Source organism: Camelus bactrianus, chromosome 11 (assembly GCF_048773025.1).
Source record: "Camelus bactrianus isolate YW-2024 breed Bactrian camel chromosome 11, ASM4877302v1, whole genome shotgun sequence".
Lineage (NCBI taxonomy): Eukaryota > Metazoa > Chordata > Mammalia > Artiodactyla > Camelidae > Camelus > Camelus bactrianus.
In genome coordinates this window covers 9,540,105-9,562,971 of record NC_133549.1, presented here as the reverse complement: position 1 = coordinate 9,562,971, position 22,867 = coordinate 9,540,105, and the positions used below count along the sequence as shown (strand labels likewise).

Below are 22,867 nucleotides of genomic sequence, written 5' to 3'. Positions count from 1 at the left end.
CTACTGTAGAGCACAGGGAACTATATTCAATATCCTGTAATAGCCTATAATGAAAAAGAATACAAAAAAGAATATATATATATAACTTAATCCCTATGCTGTACTCCAGAAACTAACACAACACTGTAAATCAATTATACTTCAATTAAAAAACAAGGAGTCCCTGGGACTAAGGAAAGGGCCACCAGGAGCCTGTATCCCCTTCCAGATGATGCCTTAAGACCCCCAGTCCATATGGCCCTTGCGCATTTCCAAGTCTCTTTCCTGCCCATCCTTCTCAGGCCAAAAGATACCTGTGTAGGGGTGGGGTGGGGCGGGCAGAGCGTGCCTGGGACCTGGGACATCCACGCATAAGTGTCTGAGTGTCCTACTGATGGGGGACAGAACTGCCATGGGAGGGAAGGGGCCGGACCTGGCCAAGGCTCTGTTTGCCTTCCTGTCCTCGGTTCTGCAAAGATCAGGGGCAAGCCTGTCAGCCTGAACTAATTAGCCGAATGCTCCTTATCTCTACCAGCTTTGGGTCCAGGCAGAAGAGCATAGGTCACCAATGCTTATCAACCATCGCTGGAAAAGTAAGCACATGCCAAAGGGACCGTAAGTCAACTGCGGTCCCTTCGTAAGTAAGGACAGCTCCTGGGTGGGATTGGTCCTCTTCTAAACACAATCCTTTTGACCAAGTGCAAACTGAGTGGCTTTAACCCCTAATTTTCCTTTTCAACCTGTGATATCTTTTAGGCTCAACTGTCTCAGGCCTTAAATGGCGTTTCCGATAAGGCAAAAGAAGCCAAGGAGTTTCTAGTTCAGCTGAAGAACATCCTGCAGCAGATCCAGGTGAGCATGGCTCCAGCTGGGAGGAGAGTCCGTGCAGGACGTTTATATACGAGATGTACCAGAGGAGAGGAAAAGTCCCGCAGCAGGAATTTTTCAGGGTTAAAGATGAGAAGGCTTAATTGTCCCACTGCCTAGCCTCGGATGTTCCAGACAACACACACTCACTCCATGGACACTCACGTGACATCTGAGAGGAAAAGGATTTCACATGAACTCAGAGAGAACCATAGAACGAGAGCTGGACAGAAATAATGCAGTGTCCTGAATGTACGCGGTATCTCCGTACAGTGCTTTTGTTCCAGTACATCAACATTTCACAGCATCATTTATAAATGTACTCATTCACCGAACACCCATGCTGTATCACATACTGAGCCCCACACAGGTCAGTAAGGCGCAGTCCCTGGCCCCAGGAGCTCTGCCTGTCAGGGAGAGAGCACACATTGTGTGCTCTGTCTGAACGCACGGATCGTGAACCCATAAACTGCTGCAGTGTCTGGTTGGAGGAAAGGGTCTGAGGGCACTGAATTCTTAATCAGACAGTAAAAACCGTTCTTCCTGGTAAGTCGAAGTGCAGAGTTCAGCCAGCAGGCATTTCCAGTCGTGTGGCTGATGTGTTAGGGGCGCCGGATGCATTCGCTGGGTGGGGCTGCTATCAGGAAGCACCATAGACTGAGTGGCTTCAACAACAGGAACTTCATCTCCCAGCTCTGGGGGCTGGAAGTTCAGGATCAAGGTGTCGGCAGGTTGGACCCTCCTGGGGCCTCTCTCCTTGGCTTGTCGCCAGCCGTCTTCTCCCTGTGTCCTCACATCGTCCTCCTTCTGTGCCTGTCTGTGTCCTCATCTCCTCCTATAAGGACACGGTCATACTGGATGGGAGCCCAGCCTAGTGACCTCGTTAACTTATCTCTCTAAAAGCCCCGGCTCCCAGCACAGCCCATTCCGAGGTCGTGTGGGTTAGGGATTCAGCTATGAACTTGGGGCAGGGGTGGGGAAGGACACACGAAGCCCACGACATGAGGTCTGAGTCCGTGCTGATCTTACAGACTTGGACGGAGTCTTTTTTTTGTTGGAACTGAAACAGGTCCTGTAGCAAGAACACCATCTTTTGTTGGCCTTACTCTTTTCTGACAATAAAAAGCAAAAGTCTGTGTTATAGGAATTTTGGAAGGTAGAGAAGAACAGGCAGTAAGAAAGGTTCACACATCTTTCATCCCCTGAGGTGACCACCTCATCATTTTGCCATGTTGTTCCATTACTTTAGACACACACACACACACACACACACACACACACACACACACAGTGGATGGTGGGATTTTGCTTGCACACACTTTTAAAAAGTAGCTGCTTTTTTTTCTTAACAGTCTCTCATGAGCCTTCCCCATGACCTTGAAAACTCTCACAAATGGGGTTCGAATGACTGAATATTCCATCAAAGAGATGCGCTGAGATTCACATTTTCACTGTTTCAAACTGCGTATCAGTAGAGCCAACTCCGGGTGGAGACCCCTGTGTCTCCAGCCCTCGCCAGATTCCAGCCCGTCTTCTCCCTAAAGCTCTCTGCTTCCCACAGGAGAACGGCCTAGATTATGAAGCTTGCCTGGTGGCTCAGTGTGACGCGCTGGTTGATGCTTTAACCCGGCAGAAAGCCAAACTGCTCACCAAGGTTACCAAAGAGAGGGAGCACAAGCTGAAGGTAGGTCCCTGGGCGACCGACACCCTCAGTCCCATCACAGTCCCTGCCCAGCGTGGGGTGCAGCGTGCCGTGGGCACTGGCCAGTAACAGCTGAGTGAATGAGCGAATAAATGATGGCAAGGGGGAGCTAAGCCAGCTGCCCGGGGCCTCCTTGCACTGGAGTGACTCTCCCTGAAGCAGTCGGCACCCCTGCTCTCCCCTCAAAGCTGGAATCAGACACCTGAATCCTGCCGTTTTCAAGTCAGAAGTCCACCCTCTCCCACCTCGTCCGGGCCCCTGCTTTCTGTTCTGGTTTTGCAGAGCAGAGGTGGCCACGGAGGGTGATGAAGCCTGCTCTGCTCAGGTCTCTGGCTTTGCCCCTTCTTCATGCCCTCTGACATCTGGTGCCCTCCACGGTCCGCGGTAACAACCCAGCCTGTGGCCACCACGGGAAGGGGAGGGTTTGCCCCATGCCCATCCTCCCCTGATGAAAATTATTGTGGGTAAGGGGTCACCATGGTCCTCCGTGAAAAAATTCACAGGAGACTCTGGAGTCACAGCATACAGCAAATTTTCTTAGTTAAAGAAACAGGTCCGGGGGAGGGCGTAGCTCAAGCAGTAGAGCGCATGCTTAGCATTCACGAGGTCCTGGGTTCAATCCCCAGTCCCTCCTCTAAGAATCAATCAGTCAGTCAATCGATCTAATTACCTCCCATGCCAAAAAAAATACATATATTAAAAAGAAGAAGAAGAAACAGCACCAAAGGGACCAGACCTCTGTGGACAGAGAAGGGCTTTTTACATCCCTAGAGCTGGAATTTTCCAGTTGGTGAGTGCGCATGCTCACTCCACCCCATTTGCCCGTGAGGAGAAGGGGGGACGGGGCTTAGTGATCTTTTTGCTGGTCTTTTGAGTTTCATGTTTTGAATTCCTCATTCCCCTACCTGTCTTGCCCTGACTATTCAGTCCCTATCAAAAATGACCGACTTCATTGTCCGGCACTCCATCTATTTTATAGACATTCACCAACTGAATCAGAAAATATTATTTTCAAGGAAAGAAGGAATGAGTGTTGGGGGTGATCCACGGTTTACACACAAAGCAGCTGAGCCCATGGAGTCATCACCCAGCGAACAAGAACTGGGGGGAGAACTGGTCCCAAGGAGAGTTTCAGACGGTGCACGTTCCCTGCTTTCTCTCCAGAGTTCAGGGAGTTTGCTCTCTCGGATGTGGCGACCCTGCTTGTTGGGGAGTGGGTCCATCTGCTCCCCAGTCAAGGGGGCACGTGGAGCTCAGTAATGGAGCAGCAGGAGGAGAGGGTGCCAGGCCATCTGGACCAGCGCCACCTCCTGCGGCGGCCAAGCTGCTCCTCCTCTGACAGGACGGTCATTGGGGATGCTTTTCACCGCAGATGGTTTGGGACCAGATCAATCACTGCACCCTGAAGCTGCGCCAGTCCACGGGGCTGATGGAGTACTGCTTGGAGGTGATGAAGGAGAACGACCCGTCCGGGTTCCTGCAGGTGAGCCGGCCCCGGAGGACCCTGGGCGGGCGGCACGTCCCTTCTCCACGTCCAAATGCGCCCAGGTTCTAGGAAGGTCCCTGCCAATGGCTTGGAGTAGAGCAGATCCTCCTCTGCCCAGTGAGTCCAGAAAACCGAGGTTCTCATCTCAACTCTGCCTCTCACTAGCCATGACCCTGACTCTGTGTCATCCTCAAACGAGGAAGTCAGACGTCATGATCTCTAGGGCCAAAATGCCACGCTTCCGTGCTTTGACTTCCAGAAACCCCAACTCAACCTCTTCCCTACAAGTGGGAAAGGACGGTCTTGGCCAAACAAGCTGGAGAGATTGCGCTGGAAGAAGTGAGTTAGCAGAATCCACATCCTTTGGGGTGCAGAGTCCCACAGGCCTGGACAGATGGCCGCTGGCAGTGCAGGCTTGCCAGGCAGCCCTCCCTCAGCCAGGCTGACTCGGGGTCACAAGCATCTCTCAGGACTGTGGCCATGATTCAGATGGGAGCTCAGTCCTCCGTCTGTGGGGAAAATGATGAATCTCCTTAATTAGTCCCCAGGAAGGGGACCCTGAATCATGGCTCTCAAGGGGCAAGTGCAAACGTCTGAATGAGCAGGACTTTCCAGCTGAGGAGGGCAAGCTGTGGGTTTGAGGCAGTGAGAGTCTAGAGCAGAAGCTGCGGAACAGCTTGGAGGAAACACACCAGGAGGGAGGGAGCTTCACAATCCTGGGGATGAAGGAGATGCTCTCAGACCCTGGGACAGACTCCTAGTATGGTTCACTTTGCGAAGCGCTCCGTCTGGCCAAAGAGGTAGAGTGACTCGTGCTTTTGTATATTTTTTAAAAGTATCATTTGTTTCCAAAAAGGTTTTGGCCTAAAACAGCAAGTGCTTCTTTACCTGGAACACGAGGGCGCTGTTAAAAGATGATTTAAACGATACAGTGCATTTTTATTTGCCCTGGGTCATGCTGGCAGTGGTCGTGTCTCCTTCACCAGGGCTGGAGGACACGAGCTTAGCACAGCTCCTTCTGGCCCTGAGCCCACAGAAGCGAAACCTTTTCTCATGGCCTGCTGCATGATTCTTTCCCCTGGCACATCGAAACCCTACACTATGTGCTTCCTTTCAGATCTCCGACGCCCTGATCAAGCGTGTCCAGGTGTCCCAGGAGCAGTGGGTCAAAGGCGCCCTGGAGCCCAAAGTGTCTGCGGAGTTTGAGCTGACCTTGGACAGCGAGCCACTCCTGCAGGCCATCCACCAGCTGGACTTCATTCAGATGAAATGTAGGGGTGAGCGGTGCTTGGCCCGGTTCAGTCGGTGCCTCTCCTGGGAGAGGCATCCACTCTGCGGGGCCACACAGGGCCATCGGAGAACTTGGGACACTGGTGTGGGGCAGCTTGGGAGGGAGGGATGCCTGAGCCAGAGTCTCCCCATCTGTGAAAGAGGATCGTCTGTTCCTTCAGAGATACCTAAGGCAGGTCTGCCCTGTGCCAGGCACCACCTTAAGGGCTCAGGACATAGACACCCTCATAAGGCTGAGCAGATATTCTAGAGAAGGAAATAGACAATACACAAACACATCTGTAATATAATAATATAATGCAACTTAAAAGTGGCAGGTGCTACGAACAAGGTGCTTTTTGAGAAGAGGGCAGACGTGGTGGGGCGGGGATTTTGAGGTGAGGAGAGAGATGTTATATAAGGGAAGAACATCCTGGGAGGCAGAGGGATGACAAGTGCAAAGGCCCTGAAGCAGGAATAAGTTTTCTGTGCTCCAAGAAGAGCAAGAAGGTCAGGGATCGGGGAGGGTATAGCTCAGTGGTAGAGCGCCTGCTTAGCGTGCACAAGGTCCTGGGTTCAATCCCCAGTACCTCCATTAAAAATAATAATAGTAAGTAAGTAAATAAACCTAATTACCTCCCCCTTCAAAAAACAAAATAAAAATAAGGCAAATAAATCTATTTTAAATCCTGTTTTTAAAAAAGTAAGCATGCAAACTAATAAAAAGTAAAGTTGAAAACAATCACAGAAGGTCAGGGGTAAGAACAGAGTCTAGAGAAGTGAGTTCAGAGAGCCATGGGGGCCACAGGCTAAAGGTTAAGTGTAGTTTGCACAACTCGCCCCAGGTTGCAAAATTAGTGAGTGAGGTCATCCTGCCCCTCCAGAGACATTAAGGGTACATTCAGGAGACGGAATAAAGCTCTTTGGGGTTTTGTTTTGTTTTTTTAACATTTTTTATTGATTTATAATCATTTTACAATGTTGTGTAGTTTGGGATTTTTTTTTTAAAACCAAAAATATCAAAAAGGTGAGTACCACACCTACAGAATCTGTAAACTCAAGAAAATCTTTATTTGCAAAACGTGGTCATTTTTATACTAAATACAGTGAGTCTCTTGTGCATCTTGGGGCTCACTCCCACACTGTTTGCACCTCCGGTGAGGTTTAGAAATGCCACCTGCCCTGGGTGTAAATGAGACGTGGTGCTGAGGAGAGGAAGGAACCTGGTGGAGGGGAGGGCCTACAGCAGAGGAGGGGGCTCTGGAAAGTGGGGGCGCTGACGGAGGTGGCTTAGAGCTGCTCCAGATGCTGCTTTGGACAGGATGGGGGAGTGGAATGCACAGATGAAGTGACATAGGGATGGAGCTAGGACTCCTCCGTGCTTGTAAACCGAGGTCCAGGGAGCCAGGCTGCACGGAGCCAGCCCTGAGACCACGAATGTCAGAGTGGACTATATTTACTTCTAAAATTGCCTGAACCTGAATACAGCTAAAGAAATAAAAAACATTCTCCCAATGTCATCTTCATAGAACTTATGATACATTTGACTCAAATCCCTAATTCCATGGATTTACTGCCCGATGCTCTCAGATTGCCTCTCCTTCCAGGATCTACTTTCCTGGTCCAGCCAGAGGTGGAAATGTGTCTTTGCATCCCCTCAACCCAAACAGCACCTTCCCAGCCCCTGGTGTGAGCTGCTCGCGGGCCCCTCGGAGAGGGTCCATAGAGGCGGTGCTGTGGGGGGAGGCACGTGGAATCTGGCTCTGCTGCAATTCCTCCTGAGCTCCACGTGGGGCCGAGAAACAAAACCAGTGATTCTCAGTGGGCAGGTGGGGAAGCGGTAAAGGACCGCTCTTCCTCAGGGCTACTGACTGGAGGGGTGGAGGCGTCTATGCCTCTCCCGCATCCCAACCCCAGATTCCAGGACCCTCTCCGGGGTTGAGACGTGTGGTCACCCCAGCCCGCCTGGGGACTGAGGTTCGGGCTGAGCTGTGCCCACGTGCAGCTGGGAGTGACCCCAGGGTGACCACCTTTCGTTCTGGGATGGGGGCGGGGTCCACGCGGGGTCCACGCACCAGGCGGGAGTTTGTGCACTAAAGCCAGCCTGTCCCCGTCACAGTGCCGCCAGTCCCCCTGCTGCAGCTGGAGAAGTGCTGCACGCGGAACAACAGCGTCACGCTGGCCTGGAGGACGCCGCCCTTCACCCACAGCCCCGTGGATGGCTACATCCTGGAGCTGGACGACGGCGACGGGGGGCAGTACCGGGTGAGGCCCCGCTGCTTGTTTTGGGGCGGGGAGAGGCTAGCACTGCCCCTGCCTCGGGACCAGCCCCAGGGGCTGCCCTTACTTCTGATGCCACCAGCGAGGGCATCGGCCACAAGGACAGAAGTCTGGTTGGTGGGTGTGGACAGAGGGCTGGTGGGCGTGGACACGGGGCTGTTGGGCGTGGACAGGGGGCCGGTGGGCGTGGACGGGGGTTGGTGGGCGTGGACAGAGGGCTGGTGGGCGTGGACAGGGGGCAGTTGGGCGTGGACAGAGGGCTGGTGGGCCTGGACCCAAGGCTGGTGGGCGTGGACACAGGACTGGTGGGCGTGGACCCTCTGAAGATGGGGCTTCTCTACCCAGGGCTGGGTCTGGGCAGGCAGGGGTGGCGGCCACAGAAAGTTCAGCTTGAGTTTTCTGTGAAGACCGACACAGGTCGGAGGCTGAGGTAGAGCTCGGAAAAGGTCACCTGCACATACCTACTTCCCAGTTAGCCCCAGAGGCACAGCCGTATGGAGTCAACGCCCTCCCACACATTCCCCGCTCCCTCAAGGTTCTATCACACCTTGCCTTGCCTGGTTCAGTAATTAGCTTACCTGGCAAGGCGCTCCATGTGGGAAGACACTTTATAAGTGGCTGTTGGGTTGGGGTGACATTCATGTCCCCAATGATGAAATACCTGGGGACAGTAAAGGCTCTTAGTGAGCCAGAAATGCATCTTCTAGTCCCACCAGGTGGTCACCACCCTGGACAGCTCCCCACCACAACCCAGAGCCCCTAATAGGACTCTACCTTGAGATCTCACGCAGTGAAATTCAGGTTCCTGCCAAGTTGTTTTGTTGACATGAACACCAGGGAGCACCAACTCTGGGTGCTCCGAGAGCTCCACCTGTCTGTCCCCAAGAAGACCAAATGAAGGCTCATTCTGACAAGCCACTGCAAGCATATCAATTCACATACTTCTTCTCCCTGGGAGGTGGTCAGCGAATCTTGCCAAAGGTCTAAATTCCTTTTGTTTCTCTCAGAGGGATTTATGTCTATGTTGTTTCATTTTTTGTTTGAAAGACACCCCCACAAGAACGTCAGAGTTGGAGAAATAACTGCACTACTCCTTGGGGATTACTGAGTCCCTGGGAATATGGGCTCTATGGAGAAGTGAGAAGCTGGGGTCGCTACGGCCAGGAATAGCAAGTGGGTCATGCACTGGCTCCAGAACCTCAGCCATCCTGGCCGTGCAGATGAGCTAGGAACTGAAGGAGCTCCTTGACCCACTGGGAAGAGAGCTGATGGTTTTGAAATGGAAAGAAAGAGGAGATGGTTTTGAGACATCAGAAGAAGCAGTCACCAAGCTCAAGTGAAGATGGTTTCTCTCTTTGAGACATGTCTACTCATAAAAGCTAGATCCAAGGGCTAGAATGTATGAGGGTGGGAAAAGCATGGACTCTGAATGCAGACAGACCTGGATTTGAACCCCAACTTCTAAACAGATTAACTGTGATCTTTGGCAAGTTCCCTGCCTTCTCGGAGTCTCCTTATGAGTAAAATAGCAAAAAAAAAAAAAAAAAAAAAAAATTGTGTCCCAGGGTTGTGTGAGAATTAAGATGCCTTATATAATGCCTGGCACACAACTATTATTATTAATAACCTGGAAAAACAAATGAAGGGCAACTTCCCATAAGTAATCAGGCAGGAAAGATGTTTTAGACAAACTAAGCTGAGAACAAAGATGTAGGTGAGGGGGTGTCAACAGGACAAGGGTAAGTTTGAAGTAAACGGGAAACAAAGTCAATGTCTAGAAACAAATCTTGGGGTTCGATGCAGAAAAGTCACAGCCTCTGGGGAGGCCAGGGGATAAAAGCAGCTCAAGGGGCCCAAGGAGTAGGAAGATGCAGTGGAAGAAGATGAGGAGGGGGCGGGGTACCCCTCTCACCCCAGAAGGGGTTCCAGCCCAAATCAACTTGAACCACCGGTGCCTGGTCACGCCCCCTCCTCTGTTTTTTCCCATCATTTGTGATGATCCTTCCTTTAAAACACTGTTTATTTTGTTTATTTAGATCCTTAACTCATATTTTCTAACTTAAATTCCCATGGGAAGCCAAGAATCTCTTGTTGCTCCAATTGAAAAGGAGGTGAGGTTTTCTGCACCCCTATCCCCATGGAGGGGTCAGCACCCCCGGCCTCCGGAGTCCTGTCCATTAGGGCTGCCCCCTGTGGAGGCAGGACATTCTTGGGTAGTGTCCCAGCTGCTGCACTGCACACCTTCCCATCAGCCAAGAGTAAGGGTTTGTGTCCAACTTGGACGTGGCCTGTGAGCCGGCCACCACTCACCCCAAATCTCCTTGTTAATAACTCTGTTGGGGCAACAGCACTTCTGACGTCAACAGGTGGCTAAGAGAAATTTTCCAAGTAACTGAGGCGCCTGATGAGCCATCTGGGTCTCTTGCAGGAGGTGTATGTCGGCAAGGAGACCCTGTGCACCATCGACGGTCTGCATTTCAACAGCACCTACAATGCCAGGGTCAAGGCTTTCAACTCCTCCGGCGTCGGGCCCTATAGTAAAACGGTTGTCCTGCAGACGTCCGACGGTGAGTGCTGGGGTGTCTCCGGGGCAACAGATTCAGGTGCTGTGACTGAGTTCCACAGGCCCAACCCATATCCATCCCAGGGATGGACAGACGGACAGACGGGGGTGGGGAACTCGTGAGGTGTGAAGGAGTGGAGGAAAGAAGAAGTGAGACGTGTCCATCTTCTCCAGTCCTGGCCCTGCTCCACTCACCTCGTTCCTTGCATACAAATCCCTCCCCACCAGCCACGAAGGAAAGAGAGTCCTTCACCCCATTTGCTGGACCTGGGAAGGGAGCCTAGGAGCTGAGAGGCTCTGGGAGTCTAAACTCCCACTTCCCAGGGGCCGAGAGCAGGTCGGCCAGTCCCAGAAAGGAGGAGGTGCCCAGCTGCCAGGTGGGAATGCCTTCCTCCGGGTGGGAACCTACCCCTCAATTACCTGGCACCAGAGCTCAGATCTGAGGTTTACATGCCTTTCAGGTTTCAGGTAACAAGAGCACATGGACATTCCCTTGGATTTGGAGCATCTGAGTCCTTTAGCATCCAAGGGAAATTTGATGAACACAGAGAGGGAGTGTGTGTGTGAGAGAGAGAAAGAGGATCACACGGGGAAGAACATTTGATGCTGGGTACCTACTTCCTGATAGACGTCAGTGAGTCTATGTCTCTGAGCCGAGGTTACAGTCTGCCAGTGAACTCATCCCCTGACCCTGCTCCTCTTGCCCCCTTCCTCTCCAGTGGCCTGGTTCACGTTTGACCCCAACTCTGGGCACCGGGACATCATCTTATCCAACGACAACCAGACGGCCACCTGCAGCAGCTACGACGACCGGGTGGTGTTGGGCACGGCGGCCTTCTCCAAGGGCGTGCATTACTGGGAGCTGCACGTGGACCGCTACGACAACCACCCGGACCCCGCCTTCGGGGTGGCCAGGGCCAGCGTGGTCAAGGACATGATGCTGGGCAAGGACGACAAGGCCTGGGCCATGTACGTGGACAACAACCGCAGCTGGTTCATGCACTGCAACTCCCACACCAACAGGTGCGCACGCGCAGGCCCCGCCCCGCCCCGCCCTCCGCCCGCGTGGGGACTTTGGAAATGCCTTGTGCGACCGTAGTCTCTCCTGCTGGTCCCAAGTTCAGGCATCAGGGATGGGAGGGGCAGTGTTTTCAGCCACTTTGGTGTCCAGTTTCCAGGGAGAAGTGAGAGTATGCAACAGAGACTAGAGCAAAACAGGTGGGCATCCTGCCGCCAGCAGGCGGCGCGGCGAGTCCACTGCTCCTCCGCTCTGGTTCTCTTTCGGGTCGGCTCCCCTTTCTTTCACACCCATCGGCGCAGGCAAGTCACTGCAGAGCGGCTCCCCCAGACCACGCCCACTGCCCAGACTCCCACCAACCCCGACCAGGGCCACGCCCACTGCCCAGACCCCACCCCCACCCCGACCAGGGCCACGCCCACCACCCTGCCGCTCAGGCTCTGAGCAGAGCAGTGCCCACCGATAGGCGGGCCTGGTTGGAGCAGGCCCCGTGGTCCAGGGCACCCCCAGCACTGCCTCGCCCTGACGCTGGCCCTGGGAGTGCTGTCACCAGGGTGGACACCGGAAACTCCTCCTGGGGAAGACGGGCCCTCTGGGGCTGCCTTGGGAGGATGCCCGCAGTACCTGGGCTCTTCCACGGACTTGTGGTGTCTTGGTCTCTATCCTCAGACACAGAGAAGGCAGTGGCCTCACCCTCCCACCCTTGGTCAGGGCCCTCCCTCCCCTCTCCCCAGGGATGCGGTGCTCACACTTGGCCTCTGTGTGTGTGGAGGGGGGTGGGTTGGTGGACAGGGGGATGGACAATCAGGGCCGGCCTTTGCCAGGGAACCCAGAAATGGTGGGTTATGGCTATCGGAGCCACCTCCTCACTGTGGAGTCTCCTGCCAAGGGCCATCTCCGCAGCAAGGAGAGGCCAGGGGCCCCAAGGAACCAACTTCACTGGGCTCCAGCCCCGAGCAAGGTCAGCTCTGGAGGCTTTTCTGCCTACTCTCCCACAGCTCCTGCAAATGGCCCCAGGAGGCCTGGTCTGGGGCAGGGACTTGCCTGTGGATCCCCAGGGGAGCTGGAAGCAGTCTCCCCCCCACCTGCCTTTTTACCGGCAGTGACCCCGTCTCCAGAGGCCTGGGGGAAGAGTAGGCAGCTATCTCTGCACCCTCCGCCTGAGCTCGGCACGCGGAGTGGGCACTGGGCCTGCCCCAGGCCCCTGCTCACAGATCCCTCAGGGGCTGGGTCCAGGCCCACCAGCTCCTTTCTTGCTTTCTTAGGCCAAAGCAGCCCCCAGATACCCTATGATGACAGGGAGCATTTATTGAGCACTTACTTTGTGCCCCATGCTGTCGGAAGCACCTGGCTTACATGCTTTCATTCAGTCCTCACAAAAGTAAGAGGGTTATTGCCATTTTGCAGATTATGAAATTGGGGCTTAGAAAGGTTCGTGGTGGCCCAGATCACAGGGCTAACTGGTGGAGATGTCAGGTTTAATTCAGGATCCCGGCTACCGTGTGTTGTGGGGCCTGGGAGGAGGAGGGGAGGGCAGAAAGCTTGCTGAGCGGGGTTGGATTGGGTGAGACCAGGCTGGGCTTGAACGGGACTTAGTCCTGCGCCCCAGACTCATCGCTACCGCCACCCGGTGGTCAGTATCTGAATAGCACCAACAGGCCCAGCTCTAGTTCCCTTTCCCACCTGCAGGATTCCGCCCTGGGCCCCAGCCCACCCTCCGGGAAACCTGCCCTCTAGAAAACACCCTTCCAAGTCCTCCTCTTCACTTTCCCATGGTCTCTGCCCACCATCAGCTCTAGCTGACCACTCATTCTCAATCAGGAAAGGACAAAAATGGATTTTTTAAGTCAGAGCAGAGCAGCCCTGGCCAAGGCTGACCTCAACACCAGCTGAGGGAGGGGAGAGTCTGATGGACTCCCGGGAGGAGGCAGGTGACAGTGGGGCCAGCTTAAAGACTCGCCCTGCCTGGTGGCTACGAATCCCCACCACCGTGAAGTGTAACGTCCCAACATTTGTCAAGAGCGTCCCCATTCACATCCTCAGGCTGCATGGCGGGTCACCGTGGGATGGCCAGCTCCCTGCACCCCTCTGGGGGCTGCGTTTTTAGGTGAGGGTGTTCCCAGCATCCTTTCAGGGAGTCTCCTAAGCTCTCACCTACGTTCCCGGCAGGGCTTCCTGGTGACCTGGCTTCCCGGGGCGGGGGGCTTCTCTTCCCAGGACGGAAGGCGGAGTGTGCAAGGGGGCCACGGTGGGCGTGTTGCTGGATCTGAACAAGCACACGCTGACCTTCTTCATCAACGGGCAGCAGCAGGGCCCCACGGCCTTCAGCCACGTGGACGGCGTCTTCATGCCAGCCCTTAGCCTCAACCGCAACGTGCAGGTATCGCACATCCCCTGGGCCAGAGCCCATCTGGCGGCCCCCGGCCCCCACTGCCGGTGCACTGGGCAAAGCCTGGGCTCCGGCGGCCAGGTGTGTGCTGGGCTTCCAGGTGGGGGATGCTGAGTCTCCAGGCGGCTTTCTCCTGAGAGGAGAAAGAGAGTTGGGGAGAGACTACGCCTAAGGATTCCCTCCCACGCTCCCTGCCCCTCTCTGGCTCCCACGTGAAGCAGGCAGCCTCTCAGGTCTGGGCACAGACCTAGGGGGAGTGCTGGCGGCTCAGTCCTCCGCAGAGACGGAGATAAAGTGGGAGCCCCATGAGGGTGTGATGGATGAAGAGAGAGCACCAGCCTTTGTGTCTAGCACCATGCTCCTCCCCTGAAAACTACAGGGGGGAAGGCAGAGCCCCACTGGCCCTAAATAGTATCACTTGCTGACTGATCGGTACCTCCACTCGTTTGCCAAAGGGCTTTGAGGCAGCCTGAAGTATGGGCTGTTCTTCCCCAGGTTAGTAGAGCAGATGTAGGAAAGGAAACAGGGCCGTGGAAAGAAAGCAGAAAGGAATCTAAACCATGAGCCCCTGTCCCACTGCTGCAGCCGAGCATTAGCCTGGCCCCGGCTCCTGGCGGCGGGGGCACCGTGGGGACCAGGCAGCTCTGCGGTTCTTGGGGCAGACTCCTCGGCCTGACATTAGTGACACTGATCCATGTGACAGACAGCAGACTGGCTGCTACCCGTGGTGACCCGAGCAGAGGGTGGCGCGTGGCTGCTGCGCTCTCTGCATGCTCAGGGTTCTCGGGGTGGCCCCTCCCACCCTCGCTCACCCCGTCTTCCTTTCCAGGTCACCCTGCACACCGGGTTAGAGGTGCCAACCAACCTGGGGCGGCCAAAGCTCTCGAGTAACTAGTGCCTCCCAGCTCCTGCTTCGCACGGCCACCCCTCAGTGTGTTCACGTGACCCCCAAGGGCAGCATGCCCACCTCTCGGGTGCCACCCAGCAGCCACTGAGCATCTCAGAGACACGTTTCCTTCGGGGGAAGGAGGATGGTCTGCAGGCCGTGCTCACTGAGGCCGCTGTCGGTAGCAAACACGGGTGTGTGTTTCCCATCATCCCACTCAGATGTTACAAAGATGAAGAAGGACCTTTTGCAAGGCAGTCAGGAGGCATTCGGGATTTCGTTTTGTTTCCTGCCATCTGCTTTCAAGGCTTACCTTTTTGCAGGGTGCCAAGAGGAGAGCAGACTCTGAAACCAGCATCCTGAGAGCAGGAGGCAGAGGGACACTTGGGAAGCCCACATCCTCTGTACTGTGCCCCTGCTGGACGCTGTTCCTTCAGAGAACCAAGGCTACAGATTCCCATCTTTGCCAGGAAAAGTTGTCCTTTGGCTTTTTGGTCCTGGAGTCTTCCATATGTTTTGCCACTTGCAGACCTAATTCAGGATGGATAGAGAGGGAAATTAACCATTTGTCTTGATCTTTGCCTGTTGGATTGAACTATTGAGAACTTTTTAAAATGGTTTCCTTCTGTCCTTCATCAATCAACCAACCTCTCCTTCTCTCTCTCTCTCACACACAAACATACCCCATCACACACACCAGTCTGCCACAACTCATTCACTCAGTTTTTAAACACAAAAGAAAACACTGGAATCTGAATAACTATGTGATGTCTCCACCTGGTAATGATTTTCCAGGAGCTGGCTCCCCAGGAAGTTAGCTGCAAACCTGAGCTGCTCCTCTAAGCTGCATGACTCCCAGCCTCCTGCGCATATAAGACAGGAGACCCTGGGGCAGCCTCTTACATTCAGTCCACCTTCACTTTGAGACCATCTACTGTCATCGTGAAAGCATCATGAGAGTAAGCAGGGACCCTGATGGCAGGGGAGGCTCTGGTGTGACAGGGCAGGCAGGACTCTGCAGAAGGCAGGAAACTTAACAATAACTGTGTTTCTGGTCTCCCAGCTTCCTGATGCGCTGAGTCCACGTGGCCAGGGCAGAGCTCTGGGGTGAGCCCTCCCCTCCTTGCTGGGAACGCTAACCTTCTCCCTTGAGTCCCACCTTGAGTTGTTTCCACCTCTCAGAAGGAGAGCCGGCTCCGGGTTCTGAGCCCAGAGCCTGCCCTCCCTGCAGAGCCTGTCCCCAGAGCGCCTCTCCCTGCTCCCCTGCCTCTTCTTCCTTGTCACTCGCCACCTCCATCTCCATCTGGTAGGAAGCCTTTCTCTCTCCCTTTTAACAAAAATTAATTTTATCAAGCATTTTATTTTTGAGGTTGAGGAGTAGCTTGTCTCTTTGCTGGATTGGATTCTGATAAAACTTAGCCCGTAAACCGGCACCAACTGTGCTGACTCGGTTCTGCCTGCTCATTCAGAAGCTGCACCTGCTTTCTGAGTCAGCTGTGCAGATCATGTCCTCTATTCAGCAGCTCCGACAATCCTACCTCAAAGTCCATGCTCCTGGACCCACGGCTGCCTGCCCAGCTGCGTCCACAGGTGTGGCCGGCGAGGCCAGCCGCCCGGCGTCTGCAGGAGCTGCCCGGTGCTGTGTTCGAGCCTCCGCCGCCCAGGTCCTGGCAACCATTGGCTTCGTGGAGCTGAGGTCTTGCCTCCTTGTTCTCACCCCTCGGTGATTTCCAGGGCACACAGAGGCGCTCACGTCCTGTCCCAAAGCTCCAGCCAGAACCTGGCAGATGACGCTCACGACCTGGGCTGCCCGGGCTGCACACCCAGGTCCTCATCCACGCAGCTGCCTGTATCTTCTCTACTTCCACTTCCCTTTGGTCTCACTCCTCGGCCACAGCCCTGGTGGACTCGGCTTGGAGGGTGGGAAAGGTTCCTAAAGATTGAAAGACACACAGGAGCCATGGCCTTCCTGGGGCTGGGGAAGCCATGGCCAGCAGGTCCAGATGCATCGACTTTAGGAACCGTCTTTTGGAAAAGATGAGGCCAGCCTTCCGGGAGTGAGAGTATGGCTGGGAACACGGTGGGGAGGGGCCACCCGGCCGAAGTGGCTCTTATCCACGGAGTCTGCATGAAAGGCTGGGGAGCTCCCACGATCGTCACAACCGGGGTGACCCTGTGGCCCTGGCTCTGCATCTTTGGAGAAGAGCTGCTCAGGATCACCCGGGACCTGGGGACATCCTTGGGAGAGCAGCACCTGGGTCAGAGGGAGATGGAAAAGGAGAAGGGACGTTCCCATGATTCTGGGGCCTCTCTAGGAGGAACACGCCCTGTGGCTCAGAGAGAAGCCGCCAGGACTCCGTCCCCACCTGCAGCTGGCAGCAGCCCAGAGGCACTGTGAGTGCCAGGAACAGGCAAGCATCTACCTTTCCAGCCTCCTCCAGGGGCCCAAAAGCAATATGGCTGATACCAGGGACCGCACCGGGCTGTCCTGTGTACAGCCACCCCGCCTGTCCTCAGCACAAAACACCTTCCAGGAAGAAGAACGGACCTCAGGGAGAAGGCAGGTCTGTGCTGCACACCTGTGTTCTTGAGGGACCAGCAGACCAAAGACAGGCCTGGTCAACAACCCACGGCCTATGTCACCCTCCCAGGAAGCCCTAGGATTCCAAGTAGAAGCGAAAGGCCATGGGCTTCTCGCCTGCCATCGATTTCCCTGCTCCTCTACCAGGCGGTGACATTTTTATACATAAAAATGACGTCAAAAGGATGCTTTGGTCAGGCTGGCTGAAGGATGACTTGGTGTTCATCTGTCAAGCAGTTTCAGTGAGACAGGAATTTGAAGTAATTTAAAATGTCAAGTTCCATTACATTGTAAATAATTCTGCAGCTTGTTCTTCACTAGTGAGCAAGTTTGGTCAAAGTGTACAGCTTTCCTTTTAGACTTAATCTCTTTAAAAGAATATCCAGTAGCATCTCATTGCATAGCATCCTAGCTCCTAATTCGAAGCAAGATAAGACCTTACACACAGCCCAGCTTCCCTCTTGTCCTGTTTCGGAAAATAATGGTTCCAATCAAAGCGGGCATCACTAATCCTGACCCACAAAGTAGCTGATCTAAAAACTGTAAAACCGTAGAGAGTTTTAGGCTGAATCTGCAGCCCGATGGGTACTCTGCAGTTGCGACAGTGCCCTCCAGCATCCCATGGTCCACCGAGACCGTGGAGGGTCGTGCTTGCAGAGTGAGCCTGGGCAGAACGGGTTCCCCGAGAGTGATGGGAGCGGGGCCCACCCCCCTGCTCCTGGTGCCCGAGACTGCCCGACCCTTCCTGTGCCCCAGCCCTCAACCGACCAGAGCACTCTCAGGGAAGGACCAGGATGCAGGATTTATGTGTAGTTCTTCCAGGGGTATTTGCATTTAAGCCTTAATTCTAATTGCAAGGGAAAGGCTTGGTCCCCTAAGAAGGCATGTTTCAGAGCAGGTAAGCAGGCAGCTCAGAGATGCGACAGCTGCTGGTCCCATGGCCACTTCCCAGCTTGAGGACGTGCGGGTGGGTCAAACCCTCGAGGGGACTTAACATGCGAATGCTGAAAAACACTCTCACAAGGCCATGGACAATGCCAGGCATGGTCAGCCTCAGCACTAGGGACACTGGGGTGGGTAGTTCTCTGTGTGGGGGCCTGTCCTGTGCACTGTCAGATGTTTGGCAGTGTCCTTGGCCTCCACGCATTAGATGCCGGTAGTGTCCCCAAGTTAGTCTCGACCACTGAAAGTGTCTGCAGACATCACCAAGTGTCGCCCAGGGGCCTCCCTGGTTGAGAATCACTGGGTTACACCAGCAGCTTGTCACATGTCAATATGCAGAGCGACGTGGGGGACGTCCACTCAGTGTTACCTGCAAAGCCTGCATCACAAGGGCTGTGGTTCTTCATCTTAACACCCAAGACCAGGACTTTCCAGGTCTGCGTGTCCCACCAGATGGGGCTGGTCAGGAAAACGGGGTTGGTGGGGGGAGCCTCTCACAGAAGCCAACCTGTCAGGTCCCGCTTTGTATTCACGAAGATGCCTCCAACCCTAGCCCCCATTCCTAGAGTGGGAAGCTCGGTACCCACGTTTTCCCTGGCCACTTTTGACCGGAAGCTACAGGAACTTCTTAGTGGGTGTGTGGTCTTCAACTGGTTAAAAAGCCAAATCAGGTATCGCAGGAAGATGCTCAAGGTCTATGCAGATTCTGGGAAATCTCGGCTTCTGTTTTGCGAGTGAACCAGGAGCTGTTTTCATTGGTCACATTCCTCCGCGGCTCCTCCTTGATCCATAGCTTAAATCTTCAGTGGATGTAAAACAAGCAAGAGCAGGTTTGGGGCAGGACACCGAGTTCAGCCCTCAGAACCTCCGCTCTTTCCACCCGGCTTTGATGCTGGTTCATGGTATGGGTGGGGCTAAATCTCTTCCATCCTTCTGTGCCTCAGCATCCCCGCCTGAGCGCGGGCCTGGTCCTCCTCCCTACCTCCTCTGCTGTGTCGCGAGGGTTATAGAATACACTTCTTCGAGAAAAAAAGTGGAGCCTTTCACCTACTGAGCCCAGGCTAATGGTTCATACTCAAAGGATCCAGCCAGCCTGAGTGGCGACTTCGCTGAGCGTTCTCTGCCGAAGTGTCTCCCATCTAAAGCCTCTTCTAACCAGAGCACAGCTTTATTACAGAGCTGCTGGGCCGTGAGGGGGTCAAGTTCACGTTTAAAGCTGGCTGTTTTAACGGCCCCCTTTGTGTGAAGTGCTGCACACAGGAGCCGTGTCTGCATCCTCAAAGGTGCCTGCAACGCGTGGGAAGAGGGTGACCACCTTCCTGCTGCCTTGGTTACCTAGGTTCTAGTATCTAAGGAGACCCCCAACCCACAGTGTGTCTCCTTTGTTTCCAAAGATCTCGGCAGAGGGAGCTGCTTTGGAAATTCATGGTAGAAGATGACATTTAATGGAAGTGCGGTCTGGAAGGCCGGTGGTGGTCCTCAGAGGCTGGGACCCGCTTGCACTGTTAAGGGTGGGGGCCTCCTGGCTTTCACAATGGATGATGGTGACTCGAGTCAGAGGAGGACTTGGGAGCTGAGACTACAGGCAAGGCTCTAAGCCCGGGGGCATCGCTTTCTCCCAAAGGGTGCAGGCTGCCTGACCTGGTCCTGGGGAAAGACCTGGGGGGCTCTTGGGCCAGCGAACCCTCAGGAAGGCTCGGGGGAGAGTCCAAGACAGGCTTCAGGTCTGGAAAAGTGACTGCTTGCGACTGGGAGCAGGAGCGTGGCGGGGGCTTCCCGGGTGAGACTCCAGCCTGGAGAAGGCCTTTCTGACTCTTCACGCCGGGTAACCGGACCTCCCAGGCCCCGGACGTCCTCAGCACCAAGAGGAAGTGCAGGGTGCGCCAAGCAGAAAATGTGAAATGCATGACGGAGCATCACTGCTTTTGCACTGAACCGTTGTATGAAGCATGAGCGATGTGTGTTTAACGTTGGCAAAGGAATTTTTAAAAGTCACAGAAAAGCTTTGTGTCTTTGTTTTGGCTGTCCACAGAACCTCCATCTTCCGGTCTTCCTCAACCCGCCTTCTCCCTTCCCCCCTGCCCCTCCCCCATCGCATCCACTTTCTGTCACTGGTTGTTGGTATTTGGCGGGAGCTCTTGGTCCCCTGGAAACACGGAGGAGGGAAGCGAGGGGTGGGGGGTTATGCAACTTTTTTCTAATTTTTGTATTGGTATCCCAAGCGTTTGTATTTTTTGAATTGCAAACACTGTGTTTTCTGGTCTCTGGGGGTTGGTTGAACTTTGTGTATTGCCTTTTGGAAAACCTGAGTTTTACCACGGTCTTAAGCAGATTTGAAATAAATTCTTTTGACACTGCCAACAAGTGAAAGATAAGCTGTGGTCTGTGATTCCTCCTCAGAGCAGAGTCTGCCTTTCTCCAAAGCAGCCCTCAGTGCCAGCCGGACAGGGCAGAGGCCGCAGGACGGGGAGGCCCCAGGTCAAAGTGCTTCTGCCATGTGTCTCCCAGGAGATCTTGAGGTGACTACGTATGACCTTCAATTATAAGGTAGCATCTCAAACAGTGGGGTTGGGGGGTGGTTCATGGAATTCACTTTTACAGGAGGTAATAAGGCTGGGAATTGATAATAGTTAACACGTGGTTTAGATAAACTCATGAATGAAAAACTGATCATGGGTTACAAGTGGAAACTAAGATTTGGGGAAAACATCTTAACTGACCTAGGAGCATCGAGGAGACTGGCCCCTCACACTGAGCCTGTGTCTGATGGAAAACTCTGTCCCTTGTCACCTTCTTTAAATTATCCCCAGGGCACCCATCTCACATGCCCCCAACAGCCAGGGACCTGGTCTCAGCCTTCGGTCACCTGCCAGGACACTGAGTGCTGGAGCCAGGAAGGGGCAGTGGAGGACGCAGAGAGCAGAGAGCAGGATGTCTGCTGAAGGGCGCTCTTGGCATCAACACAAAGAGAAGGAAGCCGAATTGGGCCAAGGGAGACCCAGCAAAGGCCTCAGCAACTCAACTCTGGGGTCATTCCCAGGTGGGACGACAGGCGGGGGCTTTAACGTCCTCCCGTCCATCACCCACTCCCTGTGGCCACCCCGGGGAGGGTGGGGCGGGCCCTGAAGAGCTGACGGCCATCTGCGCTCTCAGCAGCAGAGGGAGTAAGTCTTGTCCCTGAAGGGGATCTGGGAGGACGTCGCAGGGCCCACCAGACCACCCTGTGCACAGACCGCGCTCCACTCAGCTCAGAGAAGCTCTTCCAGGGTTTCAGCGCGGGAAGCTTAGTCGAGGATGGTTAGGGGGGCCGTTCTCGCTGGCCTGGGAGCCGCCCACACTCACTGCCTCCGCTGCTCCTTCTAGACTCCCTTCCCCCTCACCTAGCACCTCGGATCCAGACCCGCAGCCTCGGGGGTCTGAGCCTCAGGGCCCCAGGCCCTTCTTGGTCCAGGGGGGCTGCCTGCCAGCGAAGTCGGGGAGAGGGAGTATCAGAGGTGCCTGGGTGAGCACCGGGTGCAGACGGACTCCTCCCTGCCCCACCGGGGACAGCGGCCCTGCCTCTTCCTGACGGTCAGGGTCACCACCCCCTCCAGGGGGAAGCTCTTGCCGCCCAGGCAGCAGCCCTGGTTCGGTGGGACACAGCTGTGCTCTCTGCCAAGTAGGGTGTCTAGGTCCACAAGGCCAAGGTCCTGGGCGCCGGAATCACAGGTTCCCCATGTGGGTCACTGGGAGGAAGGCGGGGCGGGAGGGTTGTGTGGAGTGAGGACCAGTCCACACAGAGGTGACCATGACTGGGAAGAAGCCCCTGCGAAGGGGACAGGGCACACTGAAGCCAGGGCCTCTTCCCTTTGCAGCCAGAACCCTCGTCACAACAGGTGTCTTCCACTGGGGAACTGTCTGCCACTGTCACTCCTCTCTGCTGCTAACCTGGCGGTGGGAACTTCATCAAGGGGGAGAGTAAAAGCGCGGTCTTAGGTGTGACCTTCAGCACTCACGATGCAGGTTGCTTACAGCCCCAAACCTCCATAGCACCCGGTGGTCACAAAACTGCTCTGTCAATATTTACTCAGTCAATTAAAAGGTGAGACAGGGGAGGGGGGCTATAGCTTACAGTAAGCACTTAGCATGCACAAGGTCCTAGGTTCAATCCCCAGTACCTCCGTTTAAAATAAACAAATCAACCTAACTACTTGTTCCCAAAAGAGAAAAACACACAGGCCCCAAAAAGGGTGAAACAAAACCAAAGGGAGCAATTTATACTAGGAATCTGCATGCTTTCCCAGAATTGACTAGCCCAGGGCTCTGGTCCAGAGTCTGGCCAAATGCTCGGTGATGTGAGCCACAAAGGCTCATGGGAGGCGGGGTGAGGTGGGGCCACCTGCATCTCCCGGCTCTCTGTCCCTAAAGGGAGTTAAGCCGATCAGGTACCCACTCCAGCAGGTCACTTCTGGCTCCTGAGACTTCTTCTCCTGGGGCTGTGTGATGTTCGGGATCTTTCACATCTTTAAAAAAAAATTACTCTTAAAAACTGCCAAAATATAAACCATAATGAGTACTGCCTTTTAAAATCAACCTGGAAAATAAAACCCGAATTCCAATTTTGCTTCAATTCAAAACATATTCTGAACAATAGCAACGCCTTTGGAGTCAACTTACAAGTTTGGATCTGAGTTTTTTGGGCAAGAAAAAAAAAAAAGCCAACATTGATTAACTATCATTGAAGATTTTTTTTTTAAGCACCACAAATTTCGAGAAGTTCCAGACACTCCCAGCCAGGGCAGTATTAAAAAACATATGTATGTCTGCCCAGGGTGATGACTCTGAAGGAGATAACACGGCTTAAATGTAGGTGCAAGAATATGAGTAAAACTCAGCTGTGCTGTTATTCACTAGGGACCATCACAG

The 22,867-nt window shown here is 54.3% G+C and overlaps 1 protein-coding gene across 12 annotated transcripts in view; it reads left to right on the top strand.

The window, feature by feature from the left end:
* TRIM67 (tripartite motif containing 67) overlaps window positions 1-15,814 on the top strand; it is a 44,129-nt gene extending 28,315 nt beyond the window's left edge. For 2 of the 12 annotated variants that reach the window (XM_074373167.1, XM_074373164.1), the window contains 9 exons: window positions 736-831; window positions 2,408-2,530; window positions 3,921-4,031; window positions 5,152-5,311; window positions 7,423-7,568; window positions 10,012-10,150; window positions 10,866-11,169; window positions 13,382-13,544; window positions 14,383-15,814. In XM_074373167.1, coding sequence (XP_074229268.1) covers window positions 736-831; window positions 2,408-2,530; window positions 3,921-4,031; window positions 5,152-5,311; window positions 7,423-7,568; window positions 10,012-10,150; window positions 10,866-11,169; window positions 13,382-13,544; window positions 14,383-14,448 — 1,308 coding nt within the window. In that variant the 3' untranslated portion in view covers window positions 14,449-15,814. Of the gene's footprint in view, window positions 1-735; window positions 832-2,407; window positions 2,531-3,920; window positions 4,032-5,151; window positions 5,312-6,984; window positions 6,991-7,422; window positions 7,569-10,011; window positions 10,151-10,865; window positions 11,170-13,381; window positions 13,732-14,382 lie in introns of those variants that run through there. The other 10 variants (XM_074373169.1, XM_074373165.1, XM_074373171.1 and 7 more) reach the window with 9 other exon arrangements.
* Window positions 15,815-22,867: the final 7,053 nt, after the last annotated feature.